The following is a 15868-nucleotide window of genomic DNA, read 5'->3' as shown; positions in this document are numbered from 1 at the left end:
TTTCGAATGAAGAGGGTACTAACTTGCATTTATGGGGAGAGTTTTGCTGGAAAAACATTGTTAGGTTTTTCATTATTCCGAGTCAGAAGGTGCACCATACTGAGGAAAACTCTAAATGTTGGAGACAGTGCGGAAACCAAGGTGATCATTGGCATATATTCTGGAACTGCCCTAAAATAAAGCTATTCTGGAAGGAGTTACATGAGGCCCTGGAAACTAAATTTGAAAGCAATGTACCCTTTACATTTGAGGCTTTATATTTTGGCAAACTGGATTTTGATTGGAGGGGAACTGATGAATATTTGTTGGGAATCCTTTTATCAGCAGGGAAGAAAGCTATAACAAGAAAGTGGCTTCTCCCAGATTTACCAACAATGAATGACTGGATTGAATTAATAAATGAAATATATATAAAATGGAAAAATCAACACTTTCACTAAAATTACCAATGAATACATTTGTCAAATATTGGTCCAGAAGGGTTCAGTACATTAAACCTTTAAGGTTTGAATATGTTGAGATACAAAATAAACTTAAGGTACATTTATATAGTCTCCTCCCTTTTCATATTCATAAAAGTATACATCTTCCTCATTTGGAATGTATATGCTTTTGTGTAAAAGTTATAATTGTAAATACTAAGGGAACAAACAGGGATAGACAATTTTTGCTTGTGATGTATAGTTGAAAGTGTATTGTAAAAGTAAGGCTAAGTAATGGAAGTATGGTTTTGCTTTCTCTAAAATAAAAATAAAAATCTTGGGAGACAAAAAAAGCATATAAAAATGGATGAAAATATCCAGATAGGAAAACAGTAACACATAATGAAATCTAAATTAAAGAAATATTAAAAAGGCCCAGAAACAGAAAAGAGAATTATCTCAAAGATAATGAGAAACATTTAGATGTTGAAGGGAAAATGAGATTTTACCAATGAGAAGACATGTCTGAAGCTGAGAAAAGATCAAGCTGTATATTAAATAGCATAAGAGAAGAGTCAAGTTTAATCACTACAGAAACATCAAGATAAACCAAGAGCCTAATGGTATTCTACCAACTGCACATACATCAACTAAATATATTTAAAGATTTGTGAAAATCTTATTACTCACTGAACACAGGAGCAGTACCCAGGGACTGGGGAATTGCTCAAATATTACCCATGTAAAGAATATATGGGCAGAATTACCTCTCCTTTGTAAACGTTAAGTTATTGCATCCTCCAACACCCATTTGAGACAAATTAACTGATTTTACTTAAAGCAACACTCGCTAACTCAGTCCACAATACCCCTAAAGCTGCTTGTCAGTTTTTTTCACAGATTTGGTCTTTAGTCTTCATGGTGGTCTGGGCTACTTTGAAGAAGGATTGTTTGAATACTACATAGCAAGTGAAATTTGTTTGTCATAATCCAAACTGTGCAATACTCACCCTAGGATAGGACCTCATCTGGCCTGGGTGCGGGCCCACTGGACAGTAGCCTTCGGGGAGGTACCGCTCTCGGGAATCAGTCAAGTATGGTGAGCCAGCAGCAGGAGGGGGCATGTCCACAGGCACAGGGCTGTGCCTCACCATGTCGTCACGCTGGTAGGACTGTGTGGATGCGTAGGGGCGGCGGCTATCATAGTGCGTCTGGTACACTGGCTGGGCTGGGTACTGGGCAGGAGGGCTGGGGTACTGCCTTTCTGGCACATAGGGGTAGGGATCTTGGTAGGGCATGCCCGGCTCACTCTGTCCAGGCTGCACATAGCGTGGCTGAACATACTGTGGAGGCTGGTATGTGTACGGATTACCTGGGGACAGAGGAAAACCACCTCATGTCAGCAAACAGGGAAGCATCTGTGCCATAGCTGGCCACTCTAAGCAAATACAAATTACACTCCTGGAAGAGGCAGAAAGAAGGCAGTGTAGCTGCTCCAAGGAAGAACGTTTTTTTTACTAATCTTTTCTTTACTTAAATAGTTTTTTTTAATTAGCAAAGACTAGTTAAATTGCTAGTAGAAAAATAGAGATTTTTCCTCTACCTACTACTACTTTGGGACCAACAATGGAACAAAACCCTCCAGGAACTGGTTTTCCACCAGTTGCAGATTTTCTTAAATTAACAACACTCTTGCAGCAGTCACTCCAGATATGGACAACACCCAATTACTGGGAAATTAATGTAGCACCCATCACTAAAAATGAAAACAAAACCAAATCAAGTCATTACACACTGATGTCTATTACATGCAAAGTGTGATTAGAACTAAATGATCTTCTGTGCGGAAACAGGATTCTTTTGAGTAGTCAGGACAGATTTACATTAAGTCTTTTTAACAAAGTTCTTTGAAAAGCAGCAATTGATACAAAAAGATTATACAACATTTAGATTTTTAGAGGCCTTTGGAAAAAAATATACTCCTAAAATATTATTTCTCATACTGCACAAATATATCTATATATGATATAGATTCTGATATAGTTAATAAACAAGTTAAAGATGATACCATGGCAGGAGAATCAACAATTCCTATTAAAAACTGCAAGAGAACTGCACACTCACCAGAACAATTAAAGCATCAATAAAAACTTAATCAGTTATAACTGGAACAATACAAAAAAAGAAATCTAACACACAGCTCTAGCATGCTATTTCAGTTCCCACCCCTGCCCTCCTCTTGTTACACCTTTGAAAATGTATGTGTAAACGTTTAATGTCTACATAGAGCCTAGAAAGTATTTTAAAAAATAGGCATGAGCACAACGGAAACTCCTGTGCATTTAACAGCATTTTTCATCTACATAAAATGACAATTTACAGATCCACAGCATGGTGAAGATATGTTTTATCCTTGTTATAGGACTCTGTCATTTTGGGAGAGCCACCCAGATATTTTGTGTGCATTCATAACCACCAACCTCTGGTATGTGGATTGTTTTGGTCATGCAAGCACTTTTTCTGAACAAGGCTGTTCATCTGAACACTGGAAGAGGCAGAGTGAGCAGGTAACTCCCAGGGATGGCTGACGTGTCAATACTCTCACCTGTGCGGTACTGTGCAGTGGTTTCGTACTGGGACGAGGAGGGAGGTGGCCGAGGCTCTTGGTAGAAAATTTCAGGTTGCTGCTGTGGGTACATCTGAGGGGCCCTGGGCACTACGGACACTTGCTTGTGCATTGAGGGGTGGTCTGTGGGCATCCGGGCATGCGTCATGTGCTGAGGATTCATAGGTAGGGTCGACAGAGTATTCTTGGGGACAGAGTCCAACCTGAAAAATACCAGGGTCCTACTTTCATTACAAAATAAAATGAAAACTAAAGGCTTTGGTTTTGCCCCATTCCGGCCCTTCAGGATGTAGGCTGCTGCTCTGAAATACAGATGTGGCCATTCAAAATGCACAATAACACCCCGCACCCTGGCAAATAATCTGTGGCCTACTGCGGTATGTGATTGACTGGCCAAAATAACAGACAGGTGGCACTTGTGGTGCATTAGTTCTTAGTGAAACGATTGCTTCTCTTTACTGTGCATGTTTAAATCCACTTAATATGGAATATCAATATGGAATTGTACAACTTAAGGGAAATTTTAGCAGCTGAGCATAAAAATAAGAGGACCAGAAGTCTATGAAAGTCATAAACTATATTAATTTAGGAATATATACAATATTATACAAATATATGGGTGGTACTGATAGTTTAAATAAAAATACACAACAGTATTCCGCTCTGAACCTTATTGTGGTTATTTAGGAACTGTTTTGATGTACTCATTCTGACTATATTAAGTTTATATGCTTTATAAAAAGCTATATGTTTTAACCTTTTCTATGAATACTTGCACTCGTTGCAGTAAAAAAAACTGTAAATTTTAGAATCCACTTAATTGGGAACATAATCTGGAACAGCACATCTAAAGACATTAATAATATTTAATTATCTAAATATAATATAGCGCTCAAAGTATTATCATATTCCACTTTCTTTATAAACATCTGCATCAACTTCTTTGATTCATTTGCTAGTGATTACTTTGGAAACATTTTACTTGTCTGTTTCGGCACTAAATGACTATCTACAAATGACAGTTTGGTATAGCGGATTAGGCGCTTGACTTTCAAAAGGGAGGTCAGTGTTTGAATCCCGGTCAAGGCATGTGTTTTTCTTGCACCAAAAAAGACTAATTGTTTAACAAAGTAGTGAATAGTATGTACATTATATTGACATCTCATTTTATATATCACAATGAGCTCAATTGAAAATATGAATGAGCAAATGTGAATACTGTTAGCAGTGGGAGTAAAAAAATAGTTAAACTCGTTTAATTCAATTAAAAAATACTCCATCCCAATGGGGCGATTCAAGACAAGCTTTTACAACAAGGCTTAAAATAAGAGTATATATTACAATTATAATCAAGAATAAAGCGATATTAAAAACTCCACTGCGACCGAACTATAATAACATATCTGATCACTATCAACAATATTAAATTATTAATAATTACAAACTGTTTGCATTTTACTCAGGGTCATTTGTCGCCGTTTCTACAACCTTTGCTTTCTTATTGAAACTCCAATTTTTAAGACAGGATGCTTCAGATGTCAATAACTCCACCAACAAATGACAGATCCTTCAAACCACAGGCATTTTAAAGATCGCAATTTGTGAAACCTTTCACAGCTTTTATTTAAACAATATCTAGTACCTGGTTGCATTTTTTGAAACCTTAGTTTGAATAAAGCTGATCCCAGGTGTAAAATTATTTAGCATTATACTACATTTTTATGCATCAGTCAAAGCATTCTGAAGTCTCTTAAAAACATAAAAACGTAACATAATATTGAATGGCACGATGGGAAACTGATTCTTTTTATTTTAAAGAAAAACAAAAATAAGAAACAATAGCGTGTCCCTGCCTAGATTAGACATAGCATGACCTTAAAATCCATGAAAAAACGGGTTTAGATAGCACAACAAAACGGGTGCATTTTCTTCCTTGCGATCAGCTAAGAATCTTTGAATAAGATGCACATTTTTTACTTTAAACATTTTAAACACTTTGATTTTGTAAATGCAAAACACATATCGCACAGATTAAATCACATTCATTCTCCACTCTTCTTATAGTGTGAAGAAAATCAGCAGGTCACTGAGGAAACAGCACACTGCCCGCTGATCTCCATTAGAGAAGAGGGGCACTGAGAGGAGGCTTGGAGCTCAGCAATACATTATAGATCCTTCTGCAGCTTGCAGTGGCACTGAGCATGTCTGCCTTTAAAATTTAAGAATGGAACATAAATAATTTCTTTTAACTTGAAGTCTTTTAATTATCATTTAACATAGCTTTTTCACCAGTTTTATATTTGAAACCATCATCAAAGCAGGTGCTTACTGCACTTCAAAATGACATTACATGTGGAAATACATTTTAACCATTTTTTTAATTTATACTTCAGAAAAGTTTCATCTATACAAACACCACAGACTTTTCTTGATTGTATGATACCGTATGGTTTCAAAGTATGTGGGAAATATTTTTTCTTAATCCATTAATCCAATCTATTTGTAATCATCCGGCTATGTAAAAATATAGGCAAAATGATCGTTCAAAAAGTTAAATTCAAACTGAAAAGACAAGACTCAACGTGTCTTCTCTAACTCTTCAGTTTACAACTCATCCAGGGTCATTTATTATTAATATTATCAATGATATATTACGTACTGCATTTAAATTGGAACATTTTTACAAATATAAAAAGAGGCGATACACAACATCAAAATATAGTTAACAACTGTGGCTGGCTCATTTAAAGGCTCAACATTAAAAAGCTGTTCTCCAGTTACTGGCAATTGTAAAAATAACCTTCTTCCCTCCTTTGTTTAACTTAATTCCACAAAAAGAAATCCTTAATCAATAAATTATCACTTATAATTCATCCAGATACACACGCTCACACCTGAGTCGACAAGCTAGAATAGTGGACTACTTTTATGTAAGAAACAAACCGAAGTAATTCTCTGAACAGGCTTTGAATTCCTACAAAGACTAAGTTTTTTTAAATGTCAAAATGTTTCCAAAATGTTCACTTGTGATATTTTAGCTGCTTAGTTACACGATTCCATATTAATATTACTATCAAGTGGGATTAAACTTTTTTTTACGATAACAGCAAGAGCTGTTCTTACTACTTAGTCTTAGAAAAGGTTAAAACATTATAACTTTTTATGAAGTACAGTATATAAACTTCTATAATGCTAGAATGAGCATGTTAAAACCACAACCCACTATAAATTACCAAATTAAAGACTTTGATGCATAAAACATTTCTAAAGACGGTGGAATACTGTTGTTTACTTCTGTCCAACTGAGCAATCTTGCTTTTATAAAATATACCTACTTTTTAACCAGTTTAACATATAACATGCTGCAATACCGCTTAAAATTATTAAAAGTCTAAACAGTATACAACTTAAATTCTATAATTGGAAAAAGATTGTCCCTCAGCATTGACTGGGATTCAAAACCAGGTGGTTTCTGGCAACAGCCCAAATGCTGCATTTTCCCAGCTCCACCTGGCAGTTTTACAAGGTATTTAAAAAAACATGCGGTACCCTGGGGACGGTGCACTGTGAATTACCACAGCATCCCTTGTGCTTTTTGAATGGCTTGATCTGTATAAAACCCAATATATCAATCCCAGACAACTGCAGTGTAGTGCTTCAAAAGCGCAAACTTTTTTTTACTTTAAAATAAATTTGCTGTCCTAACTTCATGGTTCCTTAATTACCAACTATGGTACTAAGCTATCAATTAATAAAAGGACAAGCCATTATATTATTTGCATTTCAAAACAAGTAAAACCAAAATTAATTTAAAGACCAAAAGGGCAAGATGCACTGAATAGCCTACTTTCTTTTACATTCTAAAATGTCCCATTAAAACAAGCTTGTCATCGGGCCATTGGGAATTTGGAATGTTTCAAGGAAACTTGATTTAGCCTGAAAGAAGATACTCTTTGAATTTGTGAAGGAAAAAAATAAATCATGTTTAACACTAATGTACCATAATTCCATGCACACTAATCTTGTTTTATTTAAATGCAGAAAATACATGACAGATTAGTGAATTAGTGAAAAATAGTGAATTCCAAATGGAATTAAATTAATTTAGCTGAGAGAATTGTTAATTCTACTTCTAGTTTCTGTTTAATAATGAAAACTTGTGTTAAAATAACAGATGACCATTCCCTAGTGTGACTGGAACAGAACCCCCTCTGTCCCAGGCTGAGCTGGAGAAAATATTTGGTCTTTATTTAACCTTAAGTGTGTACATTTGGCACACTTTTTTGTCTCAATAACGTTTAAAATAAGTTCAGCAAAAAAACACTTCACAGCTTCAATGCATATTTGGAATAAATGGCGTAACATAATGCAGGCAGAAGTTTATTCTGTATAAGCTCAAGTCGATTTTACCCACCTGAAAAGATAAAAATGAATCAAGACAAAAAAACAAGTTTGCTTCATTAATAATAGTACTCTGAAAATGTAGTGTAGATCTGACATGGAGACAGCATGCTTCTGAGAAAAGGACATTTTTCTCAAAGGGCAGAGGTTCAAGTAACAGAAAAGAGGTCTTAAAAGAAGATGCCAAGAGCTTATAAAATTTAAAAAGGTCCTCTTTTTTGTAGGATACACAGGGTTCTGAATTTTCTGAAGAAAATCCACACCCAGTTCCCTTTCTGCTGCTACAATTTGCAAAAAAGGAGACAGTCTTACGAGTCAGGGGGGGATCCTGGGGCACTGAGACTGTCCATCTTTCCTGGCTTGCGCCCAGGGTCATAGGGAGGCTCTGTGCCACGGGAGATGAGCTGTGTGAGGGTGCTGCCTGAGCCCACTGCTATGATGCCGTTGGCCATAGGTGAGGATTTCCGCACACTGCCGTCTAACCCCCCATCGTCGGGCAGTAGGGATGAATCGTTCAGCTGGGTGAGCGACTGGCTGATGTTCCGCCGTGCAGCCAGACGCTTGTTCATCTTCCGATACCTGCAGGACCCGAGCACAGAGCTGCTAAACTCGCCACACTGTGTCACATGTATGTGACATCTGAGCAGGCACAAAGCAGTCTTTAGCCTGTTCGCACTGCATCTTTTCCCTTATACGAACAGGTACAGAGCTCTTTTAAGTCTTTTCTTTGAATTTATACCCTGAACTAGGTCTGTAGTGTCAATACTTTCCAAAATCATGCCAGATATTTAAGGGCACACCTTTCCAGGTGGAAATGGCCTGTGAAGGGCTCGGATATTAACATTTTTTACTACACTGGGTCAATTTCTCATCCGAACAGACACAGAGCTGTCTTAAAAGTGACCATACTGTGTCCAGGTGACTATGTTCTCACCTGAGAGGACAGAGAGCTGTCTTAAACTTGGCCACACTGTGTCCAAATAATAAGTCTCATTTGACCCAATCTTCAAAAACAAGGCTAATTTGACAAGTACTTCAATTGTAACAGGTTTATTCTTGGAGGATTTTTACCATGATTTCTGAGACAGGCAATTTTAGTCAGAGCTAAATTTGGATCTCACTGCTTTTGCAGCTCCTCCAGAAACTTAAATGTAAACAATTACAAAAAAGGATTTTAAGTTCTCTATTTCAAACAAAAAAGGAAAGCGTTCCATTTTGAGAAATGAATTTTAAACTGAAAGTCAAAATGTTACCTAGTCTACCGTCCAGATCTTTCAATGGCTGACCAGGATGGCTCAACTTGACACCTCTTCTCTTTTGTATCACATACCTGTCACTATGCGGTCCTCAGGGACTGGTTACAGCAGGACTAAAGGTCAACAGATGCTTAGCAGATACTCTTGAAAGGGAAGACTACAGTACATCATTTCTGTACCCCTTGGGTGAGCGGCTCAACTAAACAATAACTTCTTTCTGACTGACTTACTTTTCCAGCTCCTCCTGAGAATGTGCGAAAGTGCAGCTTGCTCCACGAGGGCACCCCCCTTTCTGCTTCATATCTCGGCACATATAGGTCTTGTATTTACTGTGCTGAGGCGGCTAGACAACAGGAAGATGACAAAAATCAATGCTACAGCCCTGAAACAGGGCTCACTGGATTGCAATTCAATAAATAAACTGCTTGCAAGATAAACATAAAAAAGTACTGAAATCAACTCTGAAGTTACTACACAAAAATAAGCTTGAGGACAGGACAAAATGTAGTACAACTGGTGGAGTGCAGTCAAGGATTGGGATTAGTTGTCCAGGTTTCCTCAGCTTTCAACAACACAACAACCTCTATGGCCTCGCAAGCACATGCAGACTCACGAGGGTGTTGGGAGCAGTTAGTCTGTAAGTCTACACCTCACCATTCTCTGTGTGTGTGATCCTGGGACTTGTTGCTAAGAGCCAAGTTATGAAAAATACATAATGGGTGATTTCAATCCCAGCTTTTGATGTCAGAGATCAAAGAAAGCATGGGATACCTGCTGCTGGTCAGTGCCTTTCTTGCTGTGGTTCTGGATGAAGTCCACTAGCCCATGTACCACTGTCTTCACAGCCACCAGACCCTTCTCCAGTTGCTCCCATGTTGGAGGAGGTGCATCTATAGAAGAGACACAGAATGTGATTCTCAAAGTCACTGTAGTTGACAGTCAAAACAAAAAAGTTTGTATTACACAAGAAAAGTCTCAATCATAATTTACAATTACAAGTTAAATAATCTAGTTTACTATAAGGCTTCCAAGAGGATCACGAGGAGATAGTTAATGACAAGACATTCTTTAACAGCCAAGAGATCACCAACTCCACTCCAACCTGGAATCCAGTCAGAAGCAGTACAGACATGAGTGGATGCTGGCATGACTAGATGGAGAGCAGTCAACTGATAAATCATAGGCTTAGTGCTGACCACTAAGTACTACAGCTGGAAAGGCATCTATTTACAGTTTTCAGAAAAGGCTATTTACCAGGCTGACCACCACACATTACAGATGGTGTATGTTTACAGTCCTTAACTCCCTTGGCTGACAAAAGAGATATAAAGTCCAGGCAGATTAAATATTAAGTTTTAGGTCCTTGCCGACTCCAGACACAGCATACAGTGATCCTGGCGGAGTCCAGACAAGCTGGGCGCACATGTATATGTAGCTCCTGGCAGAATCCAGACTCTCTCTCTCTACTAATAATAGTAATAGTGATATTTAAAAATAATAGTGTGTGTGTGTGTGTGTGTCCTGGCAGACTCCGACCACAAGATGTGTGCGCATCTATACAGCGATCCTGGCAGAATCTGGACAAAGGTTGTGTGTACACATGATTAATCATCCTGGCACACCGTGGTCACAGCCTCACTTACCTGGGCTCGGATCAATATTAGCCAGCAGTTCCAGGTGTGGTCTGAGGCGGTTGAGGTTAGCAGGGTCCCCAGTCCGCTGCAGTGCAATGGTCAGCTCCTGAACACTCTGAGCAAATGATGCTGGCGTCTGCAACTTAATCACAAGCATTTCCGGTAAAATAGGGAAACATCTGTCTAGTCCCATTAAAGGCAAACTTCAAAATAAGAAAAAAAAACATTTGATGGCCTGAAAGCTAAATTTAACAGTTTTTACCATAGTTAAAAATAGACCTTTACAAAGTTCTTATCATGGCAGAAAAATATCACAGAAGAAAAACAATGTATCAGCACAAACTACAAGACTGAAGTGAAATGCACATTTTGTTCATGTTCATTTTAAAAATATAGGCAGCACTGAATCAAGACACTCTGGGAATGGACAATGCTAAATCTTTATACTGCAATGTGTAAACAGAAGTAAATGGCAGTGTCAGTTCCAAAGGAGAGGTGTCGGGGTCACTCGAAGGGAGAAATGGTGGCATTCACTGTCCACAGAGCTTCTTTTAGCATTGCAAGCTAACAAATTAATTTGCATAAGATGTGTGTTGCATGCCTACCAGTCTTGTAAAGGCAGTATCAGAAAGCTTACAAAAGGGTCTTACTACAAGTGATTGAAATTATGGACTCTGTAAAAGTAAGACCTATCTCCTTCAGCACCACAGTAGAGAGTTCTCCTTGATTAGTTTAAGAAGTGCAATACCAGGCAGAGTATATTGTTACGCAACACTCAACTTAAACTGTAAATTAGACTTTACATAAAAACCTCTTATGGGTCTTATAATAAAAATTTAGAGTTAAGGAGAGGTTACGTTACATCCATAAAGAGTTAACATAATGAGATCACTGCCAGCATCCACTCCACTCTTGCTTTGCTTTCACATGTGCATGTGAACCTCTGAATATTTTCTAACACTATTCAAATCAAAATCGTAACTGATAGTACAGTTAGAGAATACAAATCATTTTATTATTTCGATTTACTGTTTGTGTTTTTAATTGATGAACATTGCAGGGTCAGTAACGAAATGTACAGTATTCATGAATTTGTTCAAATGGCTTAATTTATAGTATTGTATATTTTCAAGCAGATTTTATATTTTAATTATTCTGATAAGATTTTAAAATGTTTTTATTCATTTCCATTTAATTTCTATCCCCAGGTATAAATGAAGTTTCTCCTAGCAGCAGCTAGCAGAAACCTCACTATATATGGGGATACTACAATCTCTTGCTCTCTACACCCTTTGGAATACTTATTATCCATTAAAGGACAATGAACACTGGTGAGCCTGCAATTCTCCTCTCCTGTTCCACCTTCCCCACTCACCCACACAGCTAGGGGCAATAAGTGAGGATTACCACAATATCCATCCATTTTCAAACTGCTTTATCTGGTATAGGGACACAGGTGGAACTGGAATGTTTCTAGAACCCTTACATAGCCCAGGGGGTCTGCATATGTTGCGTATTTAATACCAAGACTACAGCAATCCTGCATTATTCTAATTATTTTAAAAAGACTTTAGGCTGCAATACCAGAGAACAACTTTTTACGTTTGTTATCCATTATACATGGTACACTGCAATAATGCTTTTGCAGATATTCTATAGTAGAAATGTCTGTGGGCCACACTTCCATGACAGTTCACATATAGCCGAGATGTCACTCCTGTGAGCAGTGATAATTACCAGTTAATCAGTGTACTTTGATAACCAGCATTTTAAATTTGATTTATATTGCAGCTGAAGGTGCTTCTGTGGACAGGTTTGACCACGGAACAGCTACACAACCTTCACTGAAAAGCCCTTAAAAACTAAGACACTACAGAGGCTAACACAAAGCTGATCAATGAAGAGTGGTCCTGAGCAAGGATATGTGGACTGAAGAATGTCAGGCATCAGTACTGTGACGTACTACTGACAATACACTCACTGTAGAACTAGGTATGAAAGTTTGGAACTTGCAGACTTTTGTATGCAGTTTTTGTGTCATATGAAATACAGCTTTCACATTATTTTTACAGATTTATTTTGGTCAGATAGCCTATTTATCTGACATCGTTTGGTCACTCCGTCTTGGTATATATATATAAAATATAAATATTACAATGTGATCTATACAGTATTTTCATTGCTATTGCACATTAGTTGATAATAATGAATTTATTTTTAAGACTATTATGGGTTAATTTCTGTTCACTGTAATATTAACTACTGAAGAGGTGGATCTACACAACTAGAAAATATTCCAATAGATCTAAAAATGTGTAATTGCCTGACAAATTTAAAGCATGTCCCAGATGTCCTTAAGAATTCTTGCCAACATGGAACCTTTTTTGAAAGAAACTGTCATTGTTTATTCTTCTGTACAAGTCTTTCATACCTTGAAAGGAGAACCAAAGAGCTTTTGCACCACCTAGTGAGTGTAAGTTTTTTTCTTGTTTCTAATGCAAAAGGGAACATCTCTTTTGGTTATTTAACCCCACCTTGGAGCACAAAGATAAAAATCCAAAAATTACTCTACCCATTGCTAAAACTGCCTTTCTCTAGTGTCCTGTTTCATGTGTACAGGAAGGTCATATTCCTTAATGTTTTTTATTGTCCCAACATGCATGTAAGTGTAATTGTGTTACACCTTCTGAAGAAGGAAGAAAAATGGTCTAATTTCTATGTTTACTTAAGAGAAGACTGCCCAGTTGTGATGGACAGTCTCAGAACTCCAGAGAGTTTAAACAGAGACAATACAGGACAGCCTAGAGCCACTTTATCACAGTCCTCCTACCTTGTCTATGATAGACTGCATGTGGGATTTATGGGACTGGTCCCCATATAGCAGTGAAGACCACTGGTCTGGGGCGATGCGCAGTCCACCTTCCATGGCTATCTGGACGATCTGGGAGTCATGCTCGCGCCGAAGGGCCTCATACGTCCTGAACTCCTCCTTCAGCTGCATCAGTGAGGAGTCTTCATCTCTCTTGGTTACCTGTGGGTGACAGGAAAGGTGCTCAGGAGCTGCCACAGGAGTCACAGAATTAAAAGGTCCTGAATCATTAAATGATTCTGAGAGATGAGGCAGAATATTCACCTAGACAAAAAGCAATATTGGTGTTTTCATGAGATAATTGAGTAAGTGAGCTTCTGCATGGGGATGTGAATATAAATGCAGATGTCCGGGATCAAATCCTGCAGATAAAATAGCTAAAGAAAGCTGGAAATGCTGTCAGCCAGGAGACTCAAGTATGGTCAAGTATGATTGGTAAAGAAATGAAGTAAGAAATGATTGGTAAAGCTCCACAAAAACAACCTACCACATACTGAAGCATTGTGCCAATTCAAAGGTTCTGTCAGTTCAGCTAGTTTTCTAAAAAGACGTAGTGTAGATGTGGTTTACATTCTCAACCAGTAACTGCAAGGTTGTGGGTTCAAATTCCAGGTGGGGTAAGGCTGCTGTACCCTTGAGCAAAGCACTACATTTAAGAGTTCTTCACTCACTACAAATGGATACATTTACATCATATGAAGGCTGCCCGATTAACATTGAGCACACTGACTAATGCATTATTACACATTTAAAAACATAAAAAGATTTAGACAAAGGTATGCTATGTGTTTCAATTTCACAGTATTTACCATGCGGCCTTTAATAAGTGAATAGACTATTTTTGTGTTACAAAAAATAAAATGTGAAAACTTGATAATTTAGCTAGTTATTGACTACATGTATGTACTAGGATACCTGTACTGAAAACCAGAAAGGCCTACGATTTTGCAGGAGCAAGGTGAGGACCCCTGTCTAAAAATCTCCTGCAGTTGTCAACAAATTCTCAAACATACAAGAAAAACTCACAAAATACAGAAGAGCAGATTCAAAGGTTTGTCATTCTGTCCAGGCCATTCCCACAGAGCTCCATTACTGTGAAAATGCAATCCTGGCATTTTCCACCAAAAAGAACCCTACTGCGAATCAAATCCCGATTAGCCAGAAGGGTCCTCATGACAAGTCTTTAATGTGGACTGCAAAGTCTGGACTAAACTCACAGTGTAGAATTTTTCAATTCAATCAAATGTAAGTTGTTTCTTGTGAATTCTTTGTGCTCTGCTCCCTTCTTGTCATATTAGAAATGAAATGCATTTAACTTTTGAAAAAGAATGAGAAATTCTTTAAACACGATAAGGGTTAAACTTGAACAAGGAATACAAATTGCAAACTGTTGGGCTCATAACAGGGATTCATCCATAGGAAACAATTAAATAATCCAGACTTTGCAACCAGAAAAAAATCCTAAACAGCCAACACCACTCGGATATTCACCTCTTTGCACTACTTTTAACAAATGAATTTTTACATGTAGCTGACACTCAGCACTTGAAATATTTGTTCCACAATGCTCTGAACCCATGTTGCAGGGATGTGGTAATTGTGAGACGATAAAAACATTGCACATGTTCACCAATAACTGAGAAGCGCACTAAGAGAGTACTGGAGACAGGCAATGGTGCAGGGGATCCAGGGCGGATCTGTAAGATGACAGAGTACGTGGGAACTTCCCATATTCTACTGCAACTTACAACACACAATACATGCCTGTACAGTTCACACATGCAAACAATTAAAACAGTACGATAGTACTGTATATGACAAGGCTAAATTTATTTTATTACAAAGGACATTTACAAGAATTTTAGCAATTTTTTTGTTCTTTTCAATGCTCATTTTTGTGAGAATTTTGCATCCAGAGCACTTTGTAGGATGTATTGTTTCCGTTCCAGTTAACAAAAATCAATGGTGTAACTGCAAGGACAATTGCATAGTGGGGATAGTTATAATGGGGGCTGTCTGTATATACCACCCTATCTGTAAACGGTTTGCTGGCATTCATTGCCACAATACAACACTGATAAGAGAAACATTAAAATTGTACCTGAAATGTAACAAACAAATGCTGCAAAATCCAGAATACATCTTCTCTAGACTTTGCTAGACTGTAACTTTGCCCTTACTTTGAAACAGGACGCCCGATAAAGGAGCTGCACAACATGGCCAATGCTCGTCTTTGAGGCCTGAGGGAAGCGTGGCTCTAGCCTCTGAACCACAAACAGAACCAGGACCTTCCGGGACAGAGCTGAGCCGTCTTCCAGGGCGAGCAGAACCAGCTTCAGGGCCTCTTCCTGCATTGCTGCAGGAGGACACAAGATTTACTGAGTATTATTAAGCGATACAGCAGTTGCATGCAGGACTATACAGATAATGTACATGACAAATACAAAAGCAGGTCAGACATTGCTTGCTTAAGTACTTGAAACTGTAACCCATCTTGGAGTTTTTGGTTTACCTATACATGTAGTTATGCCACGTCTGACCCTTTTAGTGAGAGCTAGCACAGGCGTCAGTTTGCTTGTAGAGATGCATACAATTCTTCAAATGATGCTTTCTCTCTAATGTGACAATATATCTTGAGTATATAACACTTGATATAATAG

At 37.9% G+C, this 15868-nt stretch overlaps 1 protein-coding gene across 3 annotated transcripts in view; it reads right to left on the bottom strand.

The window, feature by feature from the left end:
• Positions 1-15868, bottom strand: part of rc3h1a (ring finger and CCCH-type domains 1a) — a 59047-nt gene that overhangs the window by 24443 nt on the left and 18736 nt on the right. For all 3 annotated transcript variants that reach the window (XM_015339292.2, XM_015339295.2, XM_006643079.3), the window contains exons 5-12: positions 15389-15564; positions 13170-13370; positions 10349-10481; positions 9477-9595; positions 8936-9048; positions 7762-8028; positions 3028-3251; positions 1433-1794 (exon numbers count right to left, since the gene is read on the bottom strand). In XM_015339292.2, coding sequence (XP_015194778.1) covers positions 1433-1794; positions 3028-3251; positions 7762-8028; positions 8936-9048; positions 9477-9595; positions 10349-10481; positions 13170-13370; positions 15389-15564 — 1595 coding nt within the window. The remainder of the gene's footprint in view (positions 1-1432; positions 1795-3027; positions 3252-7761; positions 8029-8935; positions 9049-9476; positions 9596-10348; positions 10482-13169; positions 13371-15388; positions 15565-15868) is intronic.

The sequence above is a fragment of the Lepisosteus oculatus genome, chromosome 9 (assembly GCF_040954835.1).
Source record: "Lepisosteus oculatus isolate fLepOcu1 chromosome 9, fLepOcu1.hap2, whole genome shotgun sequence".
Classification (NCBI taxonomy): Eukaryota; Metazoa; Chordata; class Actinopteri; order Semionotiformes; family Lepisosteidae; genus Lepisosteus; species Lepisosteus oculatus.
The sequence above is the reverse complement of the archived record's forward strand: the minus strand, read 5'-3'. Positions and strand labels throughout refer to the sequence as shown.